Source organism: Lepisma saccharinum, chromosome 8 (assembly GCF_977018435.1).
Source record: "Lepisma saccharinum chromosome 8, izLepSacc3.1, whole genome shotgun sequence".
Classification (NCBI taxonomy): Eukaryota; Metazoa; Arthropoda; class Insecta; order Zygentoma; family Lepismatidae; genus Lepisma; species Lepisma saccharinum.
The window spans coordinates 55120365-55137400 of NC_139236.1; the positions used below are offsets into that span (position 1 = coordinate 55120365).

At 36.6% G+C, this 17036-nt stretch overlaps 1 protein-coding gene across 1 annotated transcript in view; it reads left to right on the top strand.

Annotated features, from left to right (window-relative positions):
• Positions 1–335: 335 nt before the first annotated feature.
• Positions 336–17036, top strand: part of Vps13B (vacuolar protein sorting 13B) — a 136110-nt gene continuing 119409 nt past the window's right edge. The window contains exons 1-6 of the mRNA XM_083126671.1: positions 336–599; positions 5590–5737; positions 7790–7967; positions 9662–9758; positions 15282–15463; positions 16868–16971. Coding sequence (XP_082982797.1) covers positions 5651–5737; positions 7790–7967; positions 9662–9758; positions 15282–15463; positions 16868–16971 — 648 coding nt within the window. The 5' untranslated portion in view covers positions 336–599; positions 5590–5650. The remainder of the gene's footprint in view (positions 600–5589; positions 5738–7789; positions 7968–9661; positions 9759–15281; positions 15464–16867; positions 16972–17036) is intronic.

Genomic DNA, 17036 nt, shown 5'->3' on the forward strand with positions numbered 1-17036 from the left:
CCCCCCCTGGAAAAAAATACCTACCTTGCCCCTCCCTGGAAAAAATCCTGCGGACGTCCATGACTGCTGTCACAATAATTAAAGCTACCCCTTCCGAACGAAAATAGCATTGAATTGGATACGAAGAAAACACGTCACACTATTGGATTCCATAGCTTAAAAATACAGCAAAAGAATACATTTCTCTTTAGATTAAAATCGACTAACAGTTGATAGGGTCAGGGGGAAAAAATTAATGGCAACACTGACTCGTTGATTGCTATCGAGATTCTGATTCAACACAATATCGATGATCGAATTTACGTTTCCTCTTTTTACGTAATATCCGATGACAACAAATGCACAGACCACAGCTAAAAGCCGATTAGGATGTAATGTATTACGTCAATTTTTTTTGTACTAGTGCACCAGAAATGGCCATGGATTAAACGTGTACATTCCTTGCTGCTTAATCAAATTTTTCGTTGCTGAATGCCTGTAGTTTTAAACCATTTTGTGTGTACTTCCCTCCTTTGTGATCATACCTACAAGCAGCTTAAATTTTTATCGAATCTGAATACGCCTTTGATCGATTGCGCAGTACAAGGATTATTACAAAGGTTCGTTTAGAAGTATAACAGTTTAATCTTGGTATAATGCTGCGTTGTACTTTCCATAACATGAATTATTTTATTAGTATAGACTTGTATCATGTAGCGACTACGGTCGAGTTGCCACTCGATATTAATTTCGCAACATTTTGATTAGAAATATTTTTTTTTTCTTTCGCTTTTCGCCTCTGTTTTGGGAAGAAGTTAAAGTACTTTGGACAACACGACAAATTGCTTAACCCTGTACTACTAAACGCCCTTACAGTAACCTGAGTTCACTAGTAGGACTTTCAGACGTGCCTCCGAGCCCCTGGGATGGTACATTCTGCGGATGAGAAATCTGGATACAACTGTACACACCAGCCCTAGTTGAACTGTCAGGTAACAGTTCGTTATATCGGAGACACTTTTCTTCAAATTTACAGGAGAAACTACTTACGGAAATCAGTTTCTGTAGCATTGTCGAAGTTCTTCGAGGTATTTTCTTTCATTTTTCAATCTATTTCAGCCGGAAATCAATTCCCGTTGCTTCAATTTACGCGAAAACTTAACCACGGCGTTTTTTTTAACTATGTTTGCCTAACCTAACCTTCTGTGAATGGTCCGTGGCGCTATCCGGGATTGATTTTTGGGGCTATGCATGAATGGTTTTTGGGGCTATCTGTGAATAGTTTGTGGGGCTCGCAACATGATGTGTGTTCCGTAACACTTTGAGAAATGGCTTATTTTAGTGTAAAAAATGTTTCTAATCATGTGAAAACCTTAATGGCACCTTCAAATATGTTCAGCAATACACAAGTGGTAAGTACGAACCATACGAAACACATAATATCAGAATTTGAAGTGTGTGTGATATAACGAACTGTTACCAACTCTGATATTCACGATCTAATGCTTTCAACAGCTTTTATTTTCTTTACGAGTAAAAGGGTGCTGTCACCTACCACAAAGCCTCGATCCCTCTGTCATGGAAAATTAATTCACTATTCCCCAGATATAAGAAAGACCTACGTTCTGATTGTTTAATTCTGAATTTGATCATGCTACATATCCATTTTTTACATTGTTCGATTAAATGTTACAAGCGTTTAGTGATTTGGTAATGGTTCCTATTGTTTTATGATTTTTTTTAAAATTCTCCTAGAAGAAAGCAAGGACTAATTATTGTAGAATTTTGGCAATGATTGTCACTTGAAATTTGAACATTTCTTAAAGTAATGAGCACCGTTTGGATTTCGAAAAGAAAGTTATTTATTTTGGGAGAAAAACCTTAAAAATTACTTTAAGCAATCATACATACTTTCCACGAACAAGGCATTCACCATTGACAGAAGTAACAGCAAGTATTACATATTAGTGGGGCTAACTGTTCCAATTGTTTTATGATTTTTTTCAAATTCTCCTAGCAGGAAGACTAATTATCGTAGAATTTTGTCAATCATTGTTATACGAAATTTGAACCTTCCTTAAAGTAATAAGCACTGTTTGGATTTTGAAAAAAGTTATTTATGTTGAAAAAAAAAAATTACCTTACGCGAGCATGCACGATTCCCATGGACAATGTATCTTCTGTTGACAAGTGACTGTAAGTATCGTAGACTAGTAGGAATTAATGTAAAAGTAAATCGGAACCTTAGTAGAATGCATTTAGGGACTTTATTTTAATGCTAAGAGGACCAAACCTGGCCTGCCTAACCTAACTATGAAAGCATATATTGAACTAATTCTTAAGTAATTGCTAAAATTCCGCAGTATGTGTTAACAGAAGTACATTGAAATTGAACCATGTTATAATTGCATTCGTAGCATGATGAAATCGCAATAAAACAAAAGGAACTTGGGCCTTATTGGGAATTAATGTAGAAGTAAATTGGAACCTAACCTAACTACGAAAGCATTTAATGCTAAGTGAACTAAACCTGACCTGCCTAAGCTAACCACAGAAGCATTTAGGTTTATTATTTGGAAGCAAAATAACAGTGTCAAGGAAATACACATTAATCGCTAAAACTCCATGTGTTAACAGATGTAAATCGAAATCAAACCATGTAAAAAATTCATTCGTAGCATGATGAAGTCGCAATAAAACAAATGGAACTTGGACCAATGATTTTTCACCAGTTTTACAGACAGTGCTTGAAGTGGAAATTCTTAGGTGGGGGAAGTTTGGTCCAACCTTGAGGCTAGCTTGGTGGGTGTCTTCTATGGTTTAACATGGTGAGAAAGAGTCAGTTTGGGGATGCGTTGTGAAAATTTTGCTAGCTGGGGGTGGGTATAAGCTCTTCATCCCCCCTCACTCCCATCACTTTGAGCACTGTTTATAGTAGTGTTGGGAAGTACTTTAGAATACTGGAAACAACTGTGGAAGGATAGATAGATTTATTCACCTTCAGAATGGGGCCTCCCTGATGGCATAATGGTAATGAAGGGGTCCTAGCTTTGATACTTAGTAGAGGCACGTTGCACATGCTTCAGATCCCACCTTAAACTGTAGGTCATGTCCCAATTAGTCTCTCAGCACGTAAGGTGGACTTGAAACAACAATTCAATTCACCTTTAGAATGTGTAGGTTCATGGCTTCATTGTACATTTCATTCATTACTTTGTTATTGTATCTCATTTCAGAATATTTTTCTTACGAATTTATATGATTTAACCTACAGAGTATACTAATTCGTGGAATGCAGTGGCGTATTCTCCCATGTTACTTGGTTTATCATCGATATACACCATCTTTTTGGATATATATAGAATTTGACGGAAAATTTGAGATCAGACTTCTGTTATTGTTTTACTTGCATCCCTGCATTGCTGTTTTATTTCTATTTCATATAATAAGTATATACAAGGGTGTATCAAAAAGTAGGTGAATTTTCAATTTATTGAAAAACGTGCATAGAAAAAAATGTGAAGTTTGTTATGGACGATACTCCTCACTGAACCATATGAGATGTTCAATGCATCAGCATTGTCATGCAACCTGACTCTTCTGTCTTCACGAATCATCGCATCCACGTCACACACATTTCTGTCAGTGATGGACGTTGCTGGACTGCCACTTCTGTCATCATCTGTCACACAACTCCTACCACTTGCAAATGAGTTACACCACACATACACTTGTTTGTGCGAATTAATACTCTCTCCATAGACCTCCAACAATTCTCGATGAATTTCAGATGGTTCCTTTCCATTGGCCCTTAAAAAACGAATAACACCGCGCACCTCCTCCTTGGAGTAATATTCAAGTTGTTGCACCACCTTTGAATTGCTCTAGGTACCAGACGGATTGACATAGAAGGCTGTAATTGCCGTCAGACTTGCATCATCTTGGTGTCTGACACATACAAAAAAAATTAATTAGCTACGCAAAAAACTCGAGGTTTTACAGACAAATTCACCTTACTTTTTGATACACCCTTGTACAATAAAGTAGAATTGTTGAGTTTAACCATCCCAAATTTTCGGAATAAGCCACTGGAATGAATTTTGAAATAAAGTAACACCATTACTAATTTTTATTTTATGACAAAAACTTCAAATCCAGCAACCACATAAGTCAATCGAAAATGAATATAGTAATCTTTTTGTATTGAAGCTACTCTAAGGCATATGCCACTCCCATGTTCAGAATGATGAAAACTAGCAAATTATACTAACTGTGCTTACAAATTTTATTACTATTATTTTTTAAAAAATGAAAAAAGTTATACTGTAAGAAATGTATTTTTATTGTTTTCCTCCAATTGTAATGTCTAATAAAGCAGTGGAAATTGCTATATATATTAACTTATGAGGTAGAAAAGCAATATTAAATATCGAAAATAGAGAGAAAGAATATGTAATAATAATCTCAAAATTTTTATGGTTTATGTTTCTGTGTGATTTATTATATGTACATGGTGAGCTAAATGATATGAAATGCTTCAAAATGCCAGAATTTTAACGTACTATAGTACATTTTAATCTCCGGGACTCCATGAATTACATGCTCTGCATTCTTTTTTATATTCTTCATAAAAACAATAAGTGTTTTTATTTTTATTGTTTACTTATACATTTTAAAAACAGAACATGAATTTCTCTCTCGATTTACTTTTTTGACCTTGAAAAGTTTCACTTTTAGTGAAGACAATACATTAAATATCTGAATATGAGTAGTTTCTCAGTGCAGGGATTCTGTAGAACACTTTCTTATTTTTTAAAGCAACTGCTTGTTTTTATAAATTAATAATAATAAACTGGCATATGCATAAAAATTATTATCTTCATAGATATTCTTAGAAATATGTGATCAGTTATTTCTCAAGATGGTTAATAACCCTGAAGTAACTAAACATTCCATTTTGCACAAAACCTAATTTAAAGTTTAAAACTACAAGATACGTATGTATTAGTCTAAGTAATTATTACAAATAAAATACATATCAACTTTTTTTTTCCTTCTCTTTTGACTCTGTACCCCCTTGGGAAAGTGAAATATTTTGCATAGTTTATGAACGTTTTCAGTTATTTTTAGCTTGCAGAAATGTGCTATTGTGAAGTAAAGTAAATATGTTATCTTAGTGTGTCACCTTACCATGAAAAAAAAAACCACCCTAAAGACGCAAGCGAATATAGCACCTGACATGTCATTCTACAACAGCAGCTATAATTTTATGCAGTTAGGTTAGAATTGTTAAATTTGGGACTGATAGTTATTTTTGACATGTTCTTTCGCTATTTTAGTGTGCATAGAAACAGTTTTTACTAATAAAAAGCAGCAAAAGTACTCTGAAATGGCAGGTTTTTACTTACGCAGGCCATGCTTTGATATAAAATATTTCCGTTATTGTTTCCATGTGCTGGAACCAATTTTATATGATGTAAAACATCGAAATCTGCGGATTAAAAGAAAAATCAACATAATTCTTGAGCACCCCTCTGTTGATGTATTTCATTAATTATAAAATTTCGTCGAAATGTTAAGTTTTATTTTTGTAATTCTTTTCTTTTGCAGAGTACATGTCCTGCTCACCATTCCAAGCTATGCTAAATCCACATTTTGAGTTCAAAGGATCATGTTTAAAATAGAGTCCTACATAACACCAATTCTCTTCAGCTATGTCGATAAATACATCAAGAACTTTAGATCAGAGGATTCTCAGGTAACTGTTCTTTAATTTTTCAAAAAATCCAAATCACTTGAAATCAAGGTTATATTTGGGAAGCACTACCTGTACTTTCAAAATGTGAAACTTATTGATCTCCAGGGAAATAGAGTAGCCCTTGATAAAATAACAAATGTAGAATTCCGTTGGGTTATAAAGTGTGTTACTAAATAGCCATGTACTGTCTTCTGTAGTTACTTTTATATTACACTGTGTGATTTATTGCCCTTGATCAAGGAAGTACTGCCATAAATTTATGGTATACCTCATGCAGAAATGTAGCTAAGAAAAACAAGGTCCAAGCTGCATATGCTTGATTGTTTTTGCAAGCTATATTCAAGAGGGTGAATAAAGCATCCCTACCAATAATCAAAGAATGGCTATTTCTGTTAACACATAAATATTGTAGTGTTTGCAATAGAAAAATCTTGAATACAAAAGTCAAAGTATTAATTTCATTCCATGCATGTGCCTGCCTCCCTCCTCCCCCCATCCAATCACTGTCTCTCTCAAAAACACACAGTGTTACCAACTGTTTGTAAGTAGTCTTGGTTGTAGTCTACTTACTTGAATATACATACTGCAAAATAACATCCCCAAGTGTTTTAAAAATCTGTAAAAAGTAAAAGCAAATGAAACTTCTAACTAAAACAATGTATTATTCTAAACCTTCGTCTGCTCGTTTGATCTTATTTTAGCGCACAGTGAGAAAAACTGTGTATAACAGTAGGACATATGCATGGTACCTACATTAACACCATTTATTTATTACACAAGCAATGTTTCGTGAATCTGCATTCCAAATCCTCTATGGAGTTGTGTTGTCTCATGTTTGTCCTTATTGGTGCTGAGTGCCCCTTTACAGCCTCAGCTTTTAACAAGAGTATGGATAAATACGGAGAAAATAGTACTCAATTTATTCGCAAAACTGTTTTTTTTTCTTCTTTGTTCTATTAATTTCAGTGGCCACTGCCACCATCCTTGTTGGACCTTGTTGTGTGCTGTTGCTTGGCGTGCTTTTATTGCTCGTAGTTCTCACGTCTGCTGCTAGATATACTGTTGTTAAACTATACATCTGCGTCTGTGTAGTCGGCTATTTCCTGGCACTAACTGTTGTAGTAGGGGAATCCATGTGCGATGTGCTTGACTTGTACCTTTTATATTTTATGGCTATTGTATTTGATATGTTTAGCAAGATCAGTTGTGGGTTGGGCTTTTTTTTTTGCACCTGATAGGTGTTGTTGGATGTTTACTAAACACCAATAGTGGACAGGCAGACCACACATGGATTTCCCTACTACAACAGTTAGCACCTGGAAATAGCAGATAACATGGACGCAGATGTACAGTTAACCACTGCACACCTAGCAGCAGCTGTGAGGACTACGAACAATGGAAGCACGCCATGCAACAGTACAACAAGTTCCAACGAGGATGGTGACAGTGGCCACTGAAATTAATAGAACAAAGAAGCAAAGAAAAAAACAGTTTCGCAGATGAAGTACTAGTTTCTCTGTATTTATCTACTACCACGTCTCTCTTCTCCCAATTATGAAAGAGTATGGAAATTTTATCCTTGGAGACAGTAGGGGTGTGAACCCAGTTTAAAATCATATTTTTGCTAACATCGAGTACTTTAAGAAGCCCTCTTTTATGCTTGCTTAAACAAATTACACATACTTTATTCTAGAAAAGTATATACGTAATTTAAAAGACTAATTTACTCTAGTCTAGCTGAAATTGAGAGATGCTGTTAAAGAGCAATGGTAGAGCATGAATAACAGAAATGTAGAGTTTATACTACGTACAACGTGGGTGGAATTTAGATTGTTAAAATAATATATCTTAGTAATATAGTTATAGGTTTCTAAGACACAGTAAATAAATTTTCGAACCTGACTTCGCAACCCACCAAACATCCCCTTGCGACCCAGTTGGCCCCATAGGTTGAGAAACGTTGATCTAGTGTCATCTGTAGTTCAGAACTCATTATCATTCTGATAAGCATAAGTGTGTGCATGTATAATAAATTAATGTATTTCTTTCAAGGTGTCACTGTGGGGAGGAGATGTCTCTTTCAACAACCTGGACCTTCGGCTGGAAGTGCTGGAACAAGAGCTCCAGTTGCCTTTCAGCTTTTCCAGTGGTCACATCCATGAACTCTTGATCCATGTCCCATGGACAAAATTGGCATCTGAACCCATAACAGTTACCATCAATACTATTGGTATGTATACTGTTTCTGTGTTAACACACAACATGTACACATTTGTTTTCTTTTACGTGTGGAAAGGTAAACTAGTTTGCAGGCCATCAAATACCAGAGATAATTTTATTTCTGTATTAGAGCTGCAGTGGCCCAGTTGTGAGGGCATCTTGACTGTCACTAGAGGCACCTGGGTTCAATTCCCAGGTTGGATATTTCAGGTGGGAATTTTTTAAAAGAGCATAGAGCAGCTCTGAGGTTCACCCAGTCTGTGATAACTAGTTACCTGGGTGGGTGGGTAGCCAATGATGGCCAGAGAATGGTGCTGACCACACCATCTCCACAAATGGCTGAGATCAGGAGGCCTCCCCGTACAATATACGAGGTGTGGCTAGAAAAAAACCGGATTGACGTTGCTGTTGATAAACGGCAAGCACGTCAAGGTCAAGTGGTGCATGAGTGTATAACGTGATATCCTGCCTATCAACTGTGTGATTGTCCAGGGTGCGCAGCGCTCAGTTCCGTTGTAGCTTGTGGAAAAAGTGAACCTCTGTCGGAAAAATGTTAAATATGAAAGTGAAACCGCATATCAATGTGAAGTTTCTTATGAAACTTGGAAAATCTGCCACAGAAACTTCGGGTTTGTTGAAGATAGTGTACTGAGAAGAATGTTTGTCACACACACAAGTGTTTGAGTGGTTTCAAGGGTTTAAAGAGGGACGAGAAGTGATCGCGGAGGACTCGCATCCTGAACGGCCTTGCACGTCGAAAACTGAATCAAACATTGCAAATGTCGGTGAATTGATTCGACATCCATGGGATTGTGTACGTTACTTGGATACCCGAAGGTCAAACCGTCAACCAATGTTATTACATTACGGTGCTGACGACCGTTCGCGAGCGAGTAAGAAGAAGACGACCTGATTTGTACAAAAGCAAGTCATGGATTCTTCATCAGGACAATGTTCCTGCCACACGTCATTGTCAGTCAAGACGTTTTTGGCCAAGAATGGGATCCCAGTGTTAGAACATCCACCCTATTCATTGGATCTCGCTCCGTGCGACCTTTTTTTATTCCCAAACGTCAAATCAGCACTGAAAGGAACCAGATGTACGACCGTAGAATCTGTGAAAACAAAAGCGACTGAGGTCATGAACATGGTTTCAGAAAATGATTTCCAGCACTGCTTCCAGCAATGGAAGATTCGTATGGAGTGGTGTATCGATAGTGCAGGGGAGTACTTTGAAAGGGATAATGTTCGTATTGTACAAAGTAACCAATAAAATATTTTGTAGCGACAGTCCGGTTTTTTCCTAGCCACACCTCGTACCTTCATGTCATGTTGCAATGTGCAGAGGATAACTTTACTTCTAGATGGTCATCTAGAGCCTGTGTGTAATGTTTTTCATCCTTGTTGTTGATGAAGATCAAATATTGTGAGAAGAAAAGTGCTAGGTACTAACAGAACACAATAATTGTTACTTTTATTATTTTAAAGAAATATGTCATGTTGGCACAAGGTGTAAGTCATGCTTCATTTGGAACAGCAGTGCAAGAATTATTTAAAAGAAAAAAGTTTAAAAACTGCCTCCTTTGGTTTGGTATGGTATGGTATTCTAAACTCCTCACCATTTCTTGTACATTTGTAACAGGTATTATCACATTTCCTGTGAATACTGCCATAATGGCATATGACATTTGTTTCTTGTTACAGAATGCACCTTAAAATTACGAAATGATGAAGCTGCAGGGTCTGATGCAAGCATTGGAAGGACAGAAGCAAACAAAGAGGGAAAAAGACGAAGTAAAAGGTAATTATATCAAAACAACTATGTGTACACACTTCCTTGAGGAACCTTTTATATAGGCCCGAGTCAAATGAATGTGAACCAAGATGATCTTTAGGTGGAAAACAAATTCAGATGTTAGAAATATACACCCCCAGGAAAAATATGCTTGTCCCACCATGTACAAGCCCAGCAATTTCATGCTCATAGCTGGGTTAGAATTTCTGACTGCCTCCTGTATGTCCACATCTGATACAAATCTGCTTTAGCTTGCTCTGCAGTTTACCAAACACACGAAAGTTGCTTCGTAAAGGCCAGGACTGTAAGAAGGGTGATGCAGTGTTTCCCAATTGAACTTCACCTGAGTTTGTACCCCTTAGGACAGTGCATCATGGAGCATCCATTACCATACAGACCTTTGTGTAACATGCTCTAACTCAGTGAAGAATTCAACCCTTTATGGGATATTGCATCATTCATACGGCTTGCTAAGTTGCTGGACAAAGCCATTTGACCTAGAGGAAGACACATTTGACTCACCCTTATACACAGTCCATCCAGTGGGAAAGGTGACTAATGAGAAATGAAAGACAAGACCTTGTGGACTGGTAGTTTACAATAACGTTTATTCAAAATAGAAACCTTGTGAGTCAATACATGCACTGAAGTGGTTGTAGAACTTTGTGAAGCAGTCTTGGTACTCCTGTTTCGGAATTGCCTCCAAAATCGCCGTAGAAGCCTTTTGGATGTCTGGAATGGTGTCAAAACGCCTTCTTTTCAACGCCAATTTGGAAATATCCAGAAGTCGCATGGAGCTAAATCTGGAGAATATGGGGGGCGATCGAGTTCCACTATCCCTTTTTTGGCCAAAAACTGGCGTACCAACCTGCTCTTGTGCACGGGTGCATTGTCGTGCAACAGAGACCATGAGCCATGTTCCCGATATTCAGGCCGAACTCTACAAATCGTGGCCAATAGACAATGTTCACAGTGTGACCTTCTGGAGTGAATTCCTTGTGGATGATGCCTTTGGAATCGAAGAAAACAGTGAGCAGAGTTTTTGATTCGGCGCTTCTGCATGTGCACGTTCTTCGATTTTGGAGAGCCTAGACCCTTCCATTCAGAGCTCTGATGCTTTGTGAGTGGTTTCGTACTGAAAGCACCATGTTTCATTACCTGTTACAATGCTTGACATAAATCCTGGATCCACATCAGCTGCTTGTTTCATGCCTTTGCAGTGTTCTACTCTGCAACGTTTTTGTTTGTCACTGAATGTGTGTGTGGCACAAACCACGCACAGACCTTCCGTTTGCCCAAATCTCCGCCACTTTTTGGACGTTTTCGTCAGTTCGCACATTCACTGATGGTCCTGGTTGCGGATCGTCTTCAATGCTCTCCCAACCATCATGAAATCTTGCATACCACTTAAACATGTTCTTACGGCTCAATGCCTCACTACCGTAAACAGTTTGAATCATTTGAAACGTCTCTGTTGCACTTTTACCCAATTTGAAATGGAATTTATTGTTGGCACGTTGCTCAGTTTCCGACCGACGTTCAGCAGGTACTACAGTCACAAGATCCATATGCGTCAACCGTCGATGTTAGCTCTTTGCAACTTTGCCGGAAGAAAGTCGAAATGTGTCACTATGTAGTACATATACTTCTCCATAGATGGCTCTGGTGGTTCCGTGGCAATAAAATCAGTCACCTTTCCCACTGGACGGACTGTGTATTTTAGATATATGTAGTTTGCCTGATGAGAATGAATTAAACAGATATAACATACTCAAATAAATCATTATTCATGCATTATCCAGGATTTTAACCCAATTCTGCAGGTTTTACACCACTACCTGTGGCAATTACTTTATCTTTTGTTTAATATTCAATTATTATGTTTCCATTTACAGGACTGTCACAGTTAAATACTAGGACTGAGCCAATACTGATACTCCAGTGTATATGAGCCAATACCAGTGGTTTTGATATTGGAAAGTATCAGTAAAATGCATAGTTTTAGTTATTTCTGAACCATCATTGGTGGCAAAAGTGAATTTTGTATTCAAATGTTAGCTTTTCATGATTTGGGAATGAAATACATGGTTATATTGTAAAATTTGTAACTTTTTTTACATGTATTTATTTATTCAAATGTTAGCTCTTTTAATATTCCTATTATCTCTTACGCTATTCTTCGAACATGTATGCAAATAAAATTTAAAAAAAGCATCAAATGTTTATAACAGGCAACATGAACACTGCTAGAGGTTCATACTCAAACGTTTTGGTGCACGATTGCTACAAAGAACGAGTGGGGGATTATGACTGTTGAGAGGTTGACTGTAAAATCTAGGTTTTGGGTGGATCAGGGATGCTTGTTGGTCCCAAGGTTTAGAGCTGTGGATGTTCTCCCAAAGTTTAGGATATAGATAAGGTTTGAGGTGAGATGTGGCAGGTTCTTTTTGGGTGGAGGGTGAAAAATGCCCAGTGTCTGGTGATATATTAGCCCTTCAGTCACTCCTTCCTTTCACCTGCGCTATGTGTGTGCGTGTGTGTGTGTGTATTTGTGTGGTATTGAGAAGGGGAGTTATTGATAGAAATATTGGATCAGTAAAATTATTGCAATGTGCCAAATACACCTCTGTGCCTATATTGGCCCATATTGATATAGAGTACAGTGGAACCTTGATTAGACATTTTTCAGGGGACCAAGCTGAAAGAATTTAAAATGCATGAAAATGTAAAATCGAGGTAAATTTTGTAGAATTTTCCTATGTTGGGACCATCAAGATTTGAATGTATAATGTGGGGGAAATGAAAAATCCAGGAACAAAAAAATCAGGGTTACACTGTATTTATATCGTCTAAAGACAAATATTTGGGGGATTGTTGCTAGGCTATGACAGCCTTTAGCCACTCACTTTCTAAGCGAGAGGAACATTGTAAGAAAAAGGGGGTATCTCTGAAGAGCTACGTCTACAATCAAACTGCATGGGGGCTAGCCCCGTGAAATAAGAACACACGGACATGTATTTAAATACTCTACCTTTGACTGAACAGGCAGGGTGAGGAAAGACATAAGGAATGTTCGTTTACCTGTAGTTCTGCTGCAATCTCTTCTCCGCTGGTTCTCGTTGCGATGTGGCCCTACTCTCTAATAAATTGGACGAGGGAGCAACTTGGGGCTACAAACTCTGTACTTTCGTAGACCGATAGTCTAAACGATATACTTTTAACTTCCTGATCGTTCGTTCACTCCTTTTCTTAAACTTATTACAACTATGGAGTTCTCTCGCGATAACTGGATTCAATGTAAACTGAGAGCAACTAGAAACGGAATTATTTTGTAACTACTTCATCTGACGGAAAACGGAAGACAACTAAGAATGATAATTTCTCTCGCGACCTATTTAAATGAAATTCAAACTATCGGCCGTTAAGACGGTTGACTCGATCACGTCCTTTGGCAATGGTGAACCTGAGGAAAACGCTGATTTCCTGATTTTCATACTCTTCATACTGCACTGTCAGCGGTTGTTTTCCAACTTCGCTGTAGGTCGGTGTCGTAATTAGCTTTTAAGAAGCTCTTTTTCAATGCTTCAGCGGGACCCTTTTTATGACATGATTAGCTTATTTATTTATGATGCCCGGGTCCTAGGTTCGACTCATGCCTGCCGCGTGATATGATATATAGGGCAATTTCTTCTCAAATCATACAGTTTAGTAATAAATGTGTAACCTTAAAATTACAAAATCAGCTAAATAAATGTATGTTAACACGTATATATACACGGAGTTCTCGAACTTTTCTAGTGTGCGGATCACATATATATATGGAGTTAAATTCAAAATTTATTTCAACGGTCATTTGCCTTACAATTACGGAGTTAGCTATCCTGCGTAATGTTTGGACATCGTACTTCCTCATACTGCCACTAGATGGTGGGCAAATTTTCATAACGGTCCTGTTTGCGTTGTTGTCTGATAGCGATATGCTTGCTTCCCTTTTCTACAGTGCCAGCGATCAGGGGGAGGGGGTGCGAGGGGGCAGTTGACCCCTCAATTTTTGCCACTTTTGCCCCCACGCTGTGCTAAATCTTATCTACGAAGGGAAATATACTTTCTTTGCCTCCCTAGTTTTGGCACCTTTTCCCCTCAGTTTTGGAACCCAATCGCTGCCACTGCATGTCATATATCTTGTCAACTTTTTATTATTAGTACATTTCATATAATTTATGATGAAATGTCCAAGGTAGCCATGTGGTTATAATGTAACGTATCATATATCAAAATAAAGAGGAAGAATCAAACTTTTCAACAGTGTATGATACATATATTTTACATTTTTAGTTTTTGAGATATTATTTTTTAAAAATTAGTTAATATGGGATGGAAAGCAACTAAGAGGTCAGCACTGTAAGTGTTAAAGAACCATATGGCACATATTCAACAATAAAATATCAATAAAAAGATTATGTAGTATAGATGATATTTTTGGAAAATTTCTACCAGGTTACATACACAAACATTGCCCTATCTGGTAGCACATCTTGCAGGTACCAAAGACTATTTTGTACAATTTTCAGAAATTTTGAGATGGGTATTTTTGAGAAAAGGTCAGAATGTACCTTTTAATTTTTTTACAGAGAATTACTGTATTTACCTGTGTATAAAATTCACTTTTTACCTTTAAAAATAGGTCTGAAAAACAGGGTACGTCTTATATGCCTATAGTCAGTTTTCAATTACCATACCTTCAATTCTGGAAACTTTCTCTGTTCTGAATTAAGACAATTTCTTTCTTGCTTTCTTGTGGTGTGTGACGAAAAAGATAAAAATATATTCTTTCCTAGTTAGATTAAGTAAGTTATTTGTTGAAAGTAGACCTACATATTACTTTATATTTGAAATACTGTAAATTAATTATAAATTCAGTGATAAAGCTTTTCCCTCAAAAATGTGTACGAAAAATGGGGTGCATCTTATACGTGGCAAATTTGGTATCTACATAACATTAGAGGTTAGGGTAGAAGTAACATTGTTAGTTAGTTCAGCTTCCATGCATTGTTGTCCCAGCAGCAAATGTCCTGTAGTTTAAGTTTAAAAGAAAAATAATCCAATTTTTGTATTTTTAATTTTAGAGTTGATGAGATTTCATAAATATCTTTCTTAATAAGAGTTTGGAAGTACTTTGAACAAGCTTTCAAATAAAGGAAACCTTATGTCTGTATCATTTAAGGTTTTTGATGTATATTGGTTTGAGAATCGCATTATTTTCCTTGTGTAAAACTCTTTACCAAGTACTCTGTTTGTTTGTGAGCTTGTAACATTGTAACAAATCAACAGAAAAGGGAAATATTTTATTTTTGAACATGTGTCATGTGATAATTTAACATATATTTTTTCAGCAAAATCCATGATGATGATCAGATATTAGTTGTATGATATGAGATGAAATGACCCTATATTAAAATTAAGTTATTTACAACTGAGAGGCATGTTATTTGTGAACAACTAGTAATGACAAATTACCTTCTGTTACAGGAATGAAGTCGAGGCCCCGCCAGGGTACATACAGAGCTTGGTCAATAAGATTGTTAGCAACATTACAATCGTATGCAATAATCTTATTCTGAAGTATGTTGAAGAGGATATTGTGTTGTCGGTGAATGTAAAGACAGTATCCTTGAAGTCTGCTGATGAGAAATGGGAGCCTGCATTCAGCGGTAAAAAAATCTTTGCATGTTATCAGTATAGAATGTGATTATCTGTATGATATAGTAATTGAAGTAAACTAAAGATATGTGAGATTATATAGTCTTGTCAATTATAATGTGACTTAATAACAGGGGTAGACAAAATTAAAAATAATTCAGGAGGATTTTTTCCCCCCAAATGTGGGATAAGAAAACCATGAATCCAATAAGATATAGCTACACATTTTGAAATGTGACCTTAAAACATCTAACTTATTAATTGAAGGGGTAAAACATGGTAAGTGACATTTTGATCATTATTGAGTTACAAAGTAAAAAAAGCCATCCTTAATTTTTTGGGTGTAATTGCCATGTCATGCTTTCTGAAATTGGTAAACACAGCACGAAAACAATTTATCTACAGTAAAGTAAAAAAAAAAGTAAAGTGCTACCCTGTGCTTTGCACCATGCCATGAAGGTGTGTGGGGTTAGGGCCCCTGCTGGAGATCGAACCCGGGTCTCTTGCATGGTAGTCAGACACCCAACGACTGAGCTACCATGGCTTACTTATCTACAGTATAGTTTCTAATAACCTTTCTGCTTGATAAACTCAATAATGACCAAAATGTTTTACCCCAAGCCCTTCAATTACTATGAGATTGGATTAAATGTAATTAATTCTTGCACCATAGAGTGGTCTTCATAAAGAATAAAGGACTCTATATACATGGCTCTACTGGTAGCAGTATGAATAACTGCAATATGTTGTAAAGTATGACCAACTCTATCATCCCTCCGTAGGTTTCAAAATTTGGCTAACAACAGTGCAAAAATTTATAATGGCATGTTTATTATTCTAAATTAATGATACACGTGATTCAGAAAAAACAACACAAAGACATATACTGCACTTGTTATTTAAAAAGAAGGTAATCGAAATTTCCATACGGGAACTTGAAATATTAAAAGAAATGTTTTTGAGAACTGAATATGAAAATTCAGGCACCAGCTAAAAATTTATCAGGTGCCATGGTGACTGGGCACTTGTATTTGTCTAGCTCTGCTTAATAGTGTTTCATCTTTTTCCTATCTTATTGTGTTCACAACCCAACATACAAATATCCTGAATCCACAATTTTAAATGTCTCCAATTAGAACACTGTAGTTCGCTGGTGATAGTCTGAAAATTTTATCATCTGGGACAATATTACCAGCTGTGCCATTAACTCCCATTGATTTATGGGACTGATGATATCGGTGTCTGAGATAATGATGTAATGAGTGTTGTGCAATTACACTAACAGGCAATGTCCTCCGTTAAGAATTACTTTGAACATCAAATGTAATTATCAGTATGTTTCACTGTGCTCATTAGAACAAATAAGCAAAAATATATTTAAGTTATGCTAATTTATACATGTTAATTCTTTGCAGAGCTTTCTCCCCCACATTTAACCTTAAGGAAGCTTTTGTCCTTCACTGATGTTACAATCTGTCTAGACAAGAGAAATGCCTCAGGGAAGATAGAAGTATATCAGGTAAGAATAATATCAAGATATCATCTGCATTTAAAAAGCACAAAAAAAACAATAAATCAGAAACT